An 11312-nucleotide genomic window follows, 5' to 3' on the forward strand; every position below is an offset into this window, starting at 1 on the left:
TGTAAAAACAAAACAGGAAAGTGAAATCTTTACTCAAAATCTAGTGTTATAAACAACTTTCATATCTGTTTAATGAAATTTAAAAGCAGATAAACACCCAGAATGTGAATAAGCAAACAAAATTAAAAGTGTATGTTTTGTATTAATACATTCAATATAGATTTAAGAAACATTAATTCTTCACGTGAGCCATACATTTTATGAGTTCTTTCTTTATTTGAGCAATAAAACCGTAAGAAAAAATGTCAGACACCGTGTTAGAAAGTAACTTCACAGAGTAATTCAGACTAGTACAAAGGTAAAGTGAAGGCACTGAAACTTTCAGGAAAAAACTACAATTCAAGTAGTATTAGTGTAAAAACAAAACAGGAAAGTGAAATCTTTACTCAAAATCTAGTGTTATAAACAACTTTCATATCTGTTTAATGAAATTTAAAAGCAGATAAACACCCAGAATGTGAATAAGCAAACAAAATTAAAAGTGTATGTTTTGTATTAATACATTCAATATAGATTTAAGAAACATTAAATGCTACTGGTTCTTCTTAAGATTTCCAAAAAAAAAAAAAATGCTGATTCGTTTAGAACACCATCCACATTTCCAATAATAAATGATTTTCTCATAATGTTATCTTAAAATACTTTGATGGATAATTGTGTTATACACCATTGCACAGTACAAAATGATTGTTTAGGACAGTGATCTGGAGCTGAAAGAGGTTCTGCTGTAGCTGAAGCTGCTATATTTGGAAGACGAAGAGGGGGATAAACTGTAGTCTACGCTGCCCCTACGGGATCCACTTCGAGAGCCGCTCCGAGAGCCTGAGGCAGATCCTGGATTCGAGAGGTTGTAAGGGCTGCTGATGCCACGTGATGAAACCGTGGCAGCGGGAAGCATGCGGACACCCGTGTTCTCCTCAGTCATGCAACCTTCCACAGCCTCCTTGTAGGATATCCTCAGCTTGGTCTTGGGGCAGGTGAGTGTCTTGGGGTGGTGGCGCGTATCCTGGAGCCTCTGAGCCGCTCTCATATCCAGCCAGCCGAGCTGCAAAGCCTCCTCGAGTGAACGTCTGCACCCATGTTCTGGGTCGAACAGCCCACCGGTTAAATACTGGAATTCGAGGAAGCGCTGGCCAGCTTCGTACGGCAGCCATTTTTCTTTGACGGCCTCGGCGGCTGACATTTTACGCTTAATTTTCACATCTTCGAAACCAATGTACGCTTTCTGGGCAGGTTTTATCCTGTTAGCCATGTCGTCATCGAGAATACCAAGTCGGGTTGCTTCTTGAATAGAAATACGCCGACCGTTTTCAGGGCTCACAACCCCACCCGTGCAAGCTTGAGCCTCCAGGAGTCGTTGCGCTGTGATGGAATCGATGATTCCTCGCTTCAGAGCGTCACATACGCTGATCTTCTCCATCTTCTCTGTGTCAAAAATTGCTCCAACTGGATTCTGTTCCTCGATCATTTCCACTAATGGGGTCAGTTTGACTGACATGCTGGAAACATGCTTGGCGGTGTTTGTTGAGGTTGGATCTTGAGTGGAGATACTCTCGACTGTTTTAACAGTTTCAGTTTTAATTAACTGGCTTTTCATTGTCGTCTGGGATGTGAAAGATGATGAGCTGACAGAGGAGCTGAGGGGGTTGCTGAGCATCTTCGTCTTGTTGGTGATCATATCTGCAAGTTCTGTAAGGGTGACATTTCCCAAACGATACTTATCAAGGACATCTTGGTCAATCACTCCCTTAGCAAGCAGTTCTTTAAAGTCGTACTGAATGCCTGTTTGCATGTCCATTATAGCTGTACTGGTCGAGCCATCTGGGGCAGTGATTACTGTTTCTTCCCACTCGCACTCTTGCTGAGACAATTCCAAAAAGGTTTCGTAGTCTATGAGTTTCTTCTCGTAGGCTTCACGCACCGTCATCTCTTTATTACTTTCAGGATCAACAATCAGTACACGTCTCTTCCTTGTGGAGTTCTTCTGCTGCATCTTTTTCTTATCGTAAAGGGGCAGAAGCACTAGTCCTGTCTTCTTATCAGCGATGCAACGGCTCTTTAGCTGCAAGTAGGTCAAATTGTCCTCTGTGTTTGGGTCGAAGAAACCCTTTGTGTCATCTCCTTCATCTTTCAGAATCTGGTTCATCTCTTCATCAAAGTAGCCCCTTTGGTACGCCACATCAACATCAATTCGGTGACTGTTTTTAGGGTCAATGATGCCACCACTTGCAATCTGAGCCTCCAGCAGGCGAATGCCATGACCTTTCTCGATGAGACCACGCTCAATGGCTTCGAAAAGCGAGATCATCTTGTTAGTGCCTGGGTCTTTGTACCCAGTTACTGCTCTCTCGGCAGACAGAAGCTTGTCTTTAAACTCCACACCCACCAGTGCTTTCTTACAGGCCTCCTCGACTGTGTAGTATTCGTTGTGGATGGGATCAATCATAAATCCCGAGGCGGCCTGGGCCTCCAGAAGCTCCAAGGTAGTGCCTTGTCGCAGAAGCCCTTCCTTCATGGCCTGGTAGATGGGCAAGGTGCAGTCGTTGGCCTCGTCATAAATCCCAGCAATGCAGGTTGACCCTCGGAGATAAGCCCGAAGCCTGTGTTCAATATCATGGCTGGTAATCTTGCCCTCTCTCAAATGATCTACATCCGAAGGTTGCAGCAATTTCGCATCCACCAGATCTGATACGTTAACTTTGTGCCGCAGTCCCTGTACAGTTATGGGTTTCTCTGGAGCCGGAAGCAGGAGCAAGCTAGTGCTGAGATCAGCCTTGCATCGCTTCTTGAGGGTAACGTAGCTGGCACGCAGACCATTGTCGGGATCAATATAGCAGTCTGGTCTGGCATTTAGAGCTTGATAAAGGTCCTCATCAACAAGGTCACGGTCCATGGCGGTATCTTTGGAAAGATAGACGCTAAGGATGGGATCAAGGATTCCTCCCGCTGCCTCTTGTGCCTGCATGAGACGCAGAGCTGTTTCTCGGTTAACTATTCCTTTCTTCATGGCTTGGCAAACTGGCAAGAGTTTCCCAGTTTTGGGATCCCTGAACCCAACACAGGCAGCCTCTGCAGTCAACAGCTGTTTCTTGTCAGCTTCATCCACAAGTCCATTCAGACAAGCCTCCTCAACAGTCATCCTCACATTAGCTCTGGGATCTATGATGTACCCTGTGGCAGCCTGAGCCTCCAGCAACATGTTTCCACTCTCGTCTGAAATCAACTTTTGTTTTTTGGCCTCAGTGAAGGTCATTTTGCCTTTAGGTCCTGCTGCCAGCCCCGAAATGGCTCCAGTGCCTTTAAGATTGAGCCTGATGTCAACAGATACATCCTCGACAGTCCGCTGGCCCTTCATCAACTGCTCAAATGTCACCTTGTCAATCACACCACAGTCATGCAGCTGCTGCGCTGTGACCTTCTTGCGGACACCTTCGAAGACCAGTGAGGAGGGGTCCGTTAGGTCTGTCTGAGTGTATTTGGTAGCGTCATCTGGTTTCCGCTGCAGTCTCAGCAACTCCTTCTGCTGTGAGTCTCGAAGTGCCTGCATCTCTGCCCTCTCTCGTTCCAAGTTCTGCAAGAGCAGCCTGTAGCGTTCTTCAGTCTCCTTCAGTTGCGTCCTCAGCCTCTCCATCTCAGCCTTGACAGAATTAAATTGACTCTCCAAGCCAGAGCGCTCTGAGTTGTGCTGTCGAATTTGCTCCTCATGAGTCGCACATTTGGTCTTCCATTGGGTAAAATCCTTCTTGATCCTCTCATTGTCCTGCTGCAGCTGTGATTTGAGTCGCAGTTCTGATTCCAGTGAGAGTTTGATACGGGCTAGTTCATCTTCCAGCTTTTTCAAGCGCATCATATCCTGTTCCATTGCGGCCATTTTCTTGAGGAGGTCATCCCGCTCTTGCTGCAGGCTGCTGCACTGATATTGGGATGTTTGGATCACAGAGGAAGTCTGCAACAAAAGGCCAAAAGAGAAAATTATTGTTTTATCATTTAAAACATACTTTACAGTATTTTAAGATGGTAATTCTGTATATGATTTTTCAGATAGGGCATTGATTTGTTATTGTATGACGTGGAAGCTTACCAAGGACAAACCACAGAGGCGTGTATTAAGATGCAAATCTGCAGGGTGTGGTGCGGAAATAGGTTGAACATGCACATTAAGACATACAAAAATATGGCAGATTGTTATAGGGACATATTTTGCATGTCAAGACAGTAGGAATTTACAGCTTGCAGAGTGAGAGAGAGATGCATGCAGCTAGCTAAATCTATGCATCTTAACGATGGAACTAGAGATCTCTAGTTTCTAGTTATCCTAGTACCTCTCTGGCTTGTTTTTGCACATTTTCTATCTCCACTTGCAGTTTTTCTCTCTCTCGTGAGAGCTGTCGCATAAGCCTGTCATGCTCTGCACCGGCACGCTGGCTGGACTCGAGCTGTTTCTGCAAAGCTGCGATTTGTTCAGTCATTTCCCGATTTCCACTCTTTTTGTTTTTGAGCAGTTCATCATATTCTAGACGCACAGAGCGTAACTCCTCCTCCAGGCGGAGGCGATCTTTGGAAAGAGTTTCGTTGAGCCTTTGCAGATGCTCAGTTTCTGCAGTGCTTATGTTTAATGAGCAAGTCTTCTCCTCCATGCTGCGATGAAGGGCCTCGTAGCGCTGGTTGGAGTCTTGGACGCGCCCCTGCTCCTGCGTCAGCTGTAGTTTCAGAGTGTTCATCTCGGCTTTCAAGGCAGCCAGGCTCTGAGAAGATGCTTTGTGCTCCTTTAAGGCACGGTCTAGGGCCTCCTTCAGCTGCTTGCATTCTTCATCCGCATGTTTGGCCTCAAGATTAGTTTCTTCGTGGCTCTTGCGCAACGTGGTGATCGTAGTGGTGTACTCCCTCATGGCCTGGCTACTCTTTTCAAGTTGCACCTCCGTTCTCCTGCGCTTGCTGGCCTCCTCTTCCACCACTTGCCGCTGCTTCTCCAACTCGCTTTCCAGCCTCTTCAGCTCCTCCTGGAGCTCTTGAATGCGGGTTTGGAGGCGCGCAATAGTCTGTTCAGACCGGCCCTTCTCAAGGGCATGGGCCTCCAGCTCCACCCGGATGAGGCTCAACTCCTGGTGGGAAGAGCGAAGTTGCACCAACTCCACATTACAGTTTTCGTTCTTAGTTTTGAGGTCGGCCAACTCTTCCTCCAGTCGCCTGGTCTCGGCCTCTAAAGATCTTTTCAGACGTCGCTCCTCCTCAAGAGAGTGTGTGAGACGGTTGATCTCACTACTCTTATCTTGCAGTGTCCGACTGGAGCTCTCCTGTACCTCTCTCGTTTTGTTGTCTGCTTCACGCTTCTGGCTAAGCAACAACTGGACTTGAGATTCCAGTTCATGCCTCTTTCGGCCTTCCTCTGTACTTGCAGCGCCAAGTCTCTGAACCTCCTCTTCTAGGTGTTTCCTCTGGGCCTCCTCCTGGCCGAGGGAGAGACGAAGCCTTTGTAGCTGCTCCTTCAACTCCCTAGATTCTCCCTCTAATCTTTCAAACTCCAGACACATGGAAGCAGCATCACTTTCCTTCTGCTGCGAAAGCTTCTGTACGCTGGTCTGAGTTACGAGGATTTGAGACTCGTAGGTCTGTTTCACCTTTCGTATCTCTATGTTGTGCTCCTGCCTTACCTTTGCCAGCTCTGCCTGTGCCTCCTTGACGCGCCGAGCCTCATCTTCCAACTCCCTTCGCAGACGCTCCAACTCTCGGGTCCTGTCAGACACAGTCTTTTCCAGCTCCATCTTGGCCCAGCTGGCCTGCTCCAGTTCCTTGAGTTTCTTGCGCATAGTTTCATCGTGTTCTTCCTGCAAAAACTTGTAGCGCTCTTCCACAACTTTTTTCTTCCTCTCCATATCATCCAACTGGAGTTTGAGGCGACGTACTTCATCCGTTAGCCCTTGAAGGCGGTCGGTTGAAGAGTCCAGGCTGTCCTGTGTGGCCATGCACTTCAAAGTCTCAGTCCTCTTCACTTCTTCCAGAGATAGCAAGTGTGTTTGCGATTCATTCAGCTCCTGTTGATATTTCAGAAGAGTCTCCTGCAAAGATGCATTCGTGGAAGTGTGATCCTTAATGGCATCTCTCAGCTGCTGAAGTTCCTCCTCGAGCAGCTCAATCCTGGTATTCCGGATCTGCAAAAAACACATTTTAAAATTCATTATTTTGTGCTACATAACTATATATTTACCAGGTAAGTCCCTTTAGAATAAAACCTGGCATTATGAAACCTTACGCTGACATTTGGCCAAATTGTCTGTTGACTTGAGTCCTAAAACCATTTAAAGACACAAGAATGGGTCATTTCAAAGCTTTTGAAGTGCATTCACTGTGCGTTTCACGATTTGGGGGGGGGGAAAAAAGTCTAATTTTGCAATTTAAAAAATGCTCAGCTGCACAATTTGGCCAAAAACGTTGTGAGATATATATATTTATACGACCAGTGCTGGGTAGATTACTTACAAATTGTAGTCCATTACTGATTCCAAATTGCATAACAAAAACTGTAGTTAGTAACGTAATCCATTACATAACACATTTTAAATAATATATTCAGACTACTTTTTGATTACTTGTGACCTAAGTCGTTTATCACATTGATTACAATAGGATAATATTGTAGCATATTGATATAAAAATACAAAGAAAATATAAAAAAAATATAAAAGAAAACATATTCCATTCGTTGTTATTAACAACATAAAGTGCATTAAACATTACATTATGTCAAGGTTTCTTAAACTGGTGTTCATGAAGGAAATTCAGGCGGTTTGTGAGTTTAATGAAAAGCTAATAATTAATTAAATAACTAAAATGTAAAAATAAAATAAATTGTTTTAAAATAACCACCATAAAAAAATAAAACACTTACTAAAAAAGTATTTAATTTGTTATAATATGTAATCAATAAAAAGTAACTGTAGTCTGATTACAAGTATTTTAAAATGTAATGTAACTACATGTACTTAATTTTTGTCATCTGAGTACCAGATTACGTGTAATCAGCTGCTACCCAGCACTGAATATGATTATATATATATATATAAAAATAATAATAATAATAAATATTAAACAAAATAAGATATTACTATTGTAATATTTCACTGTAAAAAAAAATCAAGTATTTGAGGGGGAAAAAATTATAGTATCACTGTAAAATGACACTACTACTGTCTTAATTTCTTAATTTCATCAAAACCGAAGTGTCTTTATATACCTTCAGTTCTTCCATGTTCTTCTGGGAAGCCATAAGAAGTTTGTAGTTATCGTTTGAACGGGTGAGCAATTCTAAGTAGTGCGCATTTAGAGAAGAGACCTGGGGGACAAAGATAAGCACAAAATATATAACGTTATAATAAAGCAACATTGCAATAACAGTGACGCTGGGAAAGCGTGTGTTTGTAGGTGTACCTCCTCTGAAATGGTGGAAGATGGTGACTGCAGCACAGTCCTCCTGATGGGGATGTTGAGCAAAGTTTCCAGTCCAGCGCTGTAAGTTGCCAACTCAAGCTCATAGTTCTACAGAGACACAGTTCACATTATTAATAAATGCTGTCAGATCAGAAATGTGACCCTGGAGCACAAAAGCAGTCTTAAGTCGCTGGGGTATATTTGTAGCAATAGCCAAAAATACATTGTATGGGTCAAAATTATTGATTTTTCTTTTATGCCAAAAATAATTAGGATATTAAGTAAAGATCATGTTCCATGAAGATATATTGTAAGTTTCCTACCGTAAATATATCAAAACTTAATTTTTGATTAGTAATATGCATTGCTAAGAACTTCATTTGGACAACTTTAAAGATGATTTTCTCAATATTTTGATTTTTTTGCACCCTCAGATTCCAGATTTTCAAATAGTTGTATCTCGGCCAAATATTGTCCTATCCTAACAAACCATACATCAGATTATTTATTCAGCTTTCAGATAAAAAATTGACCCTTATGACTGGTTTTGTGGTCCAGGGTCACAAATTAGATTTTAGTAAGGCTGCAAGCTACAGCAGTAGCCTCAAACAATGACTAAATATGTATTTGGTTTTTCACATGGCCACATGTTAATATTTATAATATCTTCATGCCTTATAATCGCATTTAGCAGATCAGAGCTGCATGGGTAATAATGTAGTTTATTTTTTACAATGAAGTTTTGTAATAATTATCTTAACACTTTACAATAAGGTCCCTTTAGTTGGCATTAATTAATGCATTAACTAACATTACCTAACAATGAGCAATACATTTATTACAGTATTTAATAATCTTTGTTAATGTCAGCGTTATTTTACGTTGTTGATATCTGAATCTGTTTTTGTTTCCATTTTCCATTTTTATTTTTATTTTAGTTAAAGTTTTAGGAATTTTGTTGTGTTTTTGTCATTTTTATTAGCTTTTATTTATGTCCATATAGTTTTATTATTATTTTTTTTTCAGTTTTGGTTATTTTAGTACATAAAGTTAATCAATTTAAATGAAAAATGTTGCAACCAGCTGAAATAAAAAAATAAAAATAAAAGTTTTTTTATTTTGAATTTTATTTCAGGTAACGTCTATTTTTAACGAAAATAGTAACGAAAATGTTTTTTAATGGTTTTAATTTTAGTTCCAGTTTCAGTTTTAGTTAACTATAACAACCCTGGTTAACGTTAGTTAATAACGTTAGTTCATGTTAGGTCAATTAAATAGTATTAATAAAGTTAAGAGATTAAATAATATTAAAAGATACAACTTTTATTTTTAACAATGTATTATGTAGTAAATGTTAACTGTTAATGTGAATTAACATGAACTCAAATTAATGAATGCTTTAGAAGTATTTTTCATTTTTAGTTTATGTTATCTAATGTAAGCAAATTAAACCTTACTGTAAAGTGTTTTATAAGTGTTGCATAAGCCGAAAAGTCATGTCAGAGACAGAAACGACACAAATTATTATCATTTGATGTTTTAATTACTATATGTGACCCTGCAGCACAAAAGCAGTCTTAAGTCGCTGGGGTATATTTGTAGCAATAGCCAACAATACATTGTATGGAAAAGATACAACTTTTATTTTTAACAATTGTTATTTTTGGGCCTTACACTACAAAATCCTGTAACAGCACATTAAAGGAAACTGTAGGTTGAATACCTTGATGGCGTTCATGCAGGTTTCTCCGTCTTTCTGCACCGTCTCCAACAGCTCTCGCTTCGCCTTTACATCAGAGTTTAATGCCTGCACACATGAGAAAACAGCATGATAAAAGTCTTCAGTTAACTCAAACAAATGGCTGTGCTGTTGTGATTGTTTTCGTGCCTCTCAAATGCATGTTTCCCAGACTCACTTTCTGTTGGTTGAGCAGTTGTGTGTAAACTGTGATGTCCTCCGTCTTGACGGGATGCTGAGAATCGATCTGTCGCTGGGTTTCGTCGATCCAGCCGCCGAGACGAGAACTAGACTGCATGTATCGCTGCAGATGCGGCACGTAAGCGTCCAGATCGTCCAGCCTGAGAAAACAGCCTCGTTAGCGCACTCGTTTAGGCCTATAGTTGGGAAGCCAGCCGTTCTGTTAGGGACGGAGCGTCTGACCTGTTGTTGATCTGTATCTGGATGCGTTTCCAGCGGTCTGACAGCTGGTTGAAGTGCTCGGCGTACTGGGAGAGGGTGATGATGCACCTGTAACGGCCCTGATCCGCCTGTTCGTTGTACTGTTGGACTTTACTGAAATCGCCCACCAGTGAATTCAGCAAATCCTGCTTCTGCTCCAAATCGCTGCGCATACTCTGCATTTAGAGGATTTACAGCACTTGTTAGGTCATGCTGTAGAGTTAACTGCACACAAAGGACTCTTTTTCTTTTTTAAAAATAACAACTTTATAATTAAATAATTCATTCATAAATAATTAAAATAATTTAATAATAAAATATTATAAAAAAATTTTTTTGCTTTGATTTCCAGAAATATCTAAACATCCTTAAAACAACTTAAATAAACTTGAGAAGCAAAAATTGCATAAGATATTTGCTTTTATTGTAGAGTTAACGTCACTTAAGGGTTGCAGGCAAATGACTTATTCTGTTTTTCTTGATAAAAAAAATAATAATAATAATAATTTTAAATGTATAAAATAAAATAATAAAATTTAAAAAATATAAAATTAAAAAATAATTCTATAATAAATCATTTAAATAATTAAAAGAATATATTATCAGAATTTGTTGCCTTGTTTTCGAGAAATATCCTAAAAACAACATAAATGTACCTGAGAAGCAAAATTGCATGATATTTCCTTTAAGGGAAAATATCCTGAGTTTAATGTATATTTTTAAGATATTTGCTTTTATTGAAGAGTTAACTGCACTTAAGAGCTGTATGCAAAAGACCCTTTCTGGTTTTCTTGATTTAAAAAAAAAAAAAATTATTTCATTTTATTTTATTTTAATTTTATTTTAAAAAATATTTTATCCTGTCTGTTGCATGTTCTGGTGTGTCTCTCATTTCTTGATTATTTTATTTTATTTTATTTGTCCTTTCTGTTGCGTGTTCTAGTGTGTCTCTCGTCTCCTGACGTCTCTGTGAAGAATGTAAACATCACACAGACAGATGAATCATTATTAATATGCAGCTTGAACAGTAATGATGCTTCTTAAAGAAACTGAGATTTTAATTGTTTCTAACTTTGAGTCTTTAACGCTGTGTGTTTATTGGCGTCTATTCTGGGAAGCGTTTGATGGTCGACTGTAGATCGAAGTATTCTGTTTGAAATTCCAGAATTCATGAACTTCTGTAATAATGATGTTTGCTGCAGCGGCTGCTCGCTGTGCTTTAGAAACCTGATGTGTTTAATAATGTTGAGTTATTAAATGTGTTAAATGCGGTTTCATACTGACTCCAGGACAGCGGCAGGTACTGAATGTTCTGAAATAAACATGAAGCGTGAATCAGATCTAGAATGTTTCCTTCCTCGAACACTCGCTCTAAGAAACGTGTCAGGAACATATTCATTATAAAAAGTATAAAAGTATATAGGATATTTTTCAATTCAAGAAATAAAATATTTAAATTTTGAATTTAATATTTGTTAAATGTGTGTATGGAGGGCCAAATTACTCAAAGTTAAATCATAAAATAAATGGTGAAATATATAAAGAAATTGTTAAATACATAAATAAATGCATAAATTAATAAATAAATAATATTCATTCATTCATGACATGCTGACAACCGTAACCCTGAAATGAAATAAATAATAGATGAATGAATGAATAAATAAATTGTATATATATATATATATATATATATATATATATACTT

The 11312-nt window shown here is 39.5% G+C and overlaps 1 protein-coding gene across 2 annotated transcripts in view; it reads right to left on the reverse strand.

Annotated features, from left to right (window-relative positions):
* Window positions 1–212: 212 nt before the first annotated feature.
* LOC107728115 (desmoplakin-like) overlaps window positions 213–11312 on the reverse strand; it is a 40106-nt gene continuing 29006 nt past the window's right edge. The window contains exons 18-24 of one of the 2 annotated variants that reach the window (XM_016538195.1): window positions 9587–9780; window positions 9342–9504; window positions 9149–9232; window positions 7426–7533; window positions 7232–7330; window positions 4323–6149; window positions 213–3946 (exon numbers count right to left, since the gene is read on the reverse strand). In XM_016538195.1, coding sequence (XP_016393681.1) covers window positions 692–3946; window positions 4323–6149; window positions 7232–7330; window positions 7426–7533; window positions 9149–9232; window positions 9342–9504; window positions 9587–9780 — 5730 coding nt within the window. In that variant the 3' untranslated portion in view covers window positions 213–691. The remainder of the gene's footprint in view (window positions 3947–4322; window positions 6150–7231; window positions 7331–7425; window positions 7534–9148; window positions 9233–9341; window positions 9505–9586; window positions 9781–11312) is intronic. The other variant, XM_016538196.1, reaches the window with a different exon arrangement.

The sequence above is a fragment of the Sinocyclocheilus rhinocerous genome, unplaced genomic scaffold, assembly GCF_001515625.1.
Source record: "Sinocyclocheilus rhinocerous isolate Xijiao unplaced genomic scaffold, SAMN03320098_v1.1 scaffold936, whole genome shotgun sequence".
NCBI lineage: Eukaryota > Metazoa > Chordata > Actinopteri > Cypriniformes > Cyprinidae > Sinocyclocheilus > Sinocyclocheilus rhinocerous.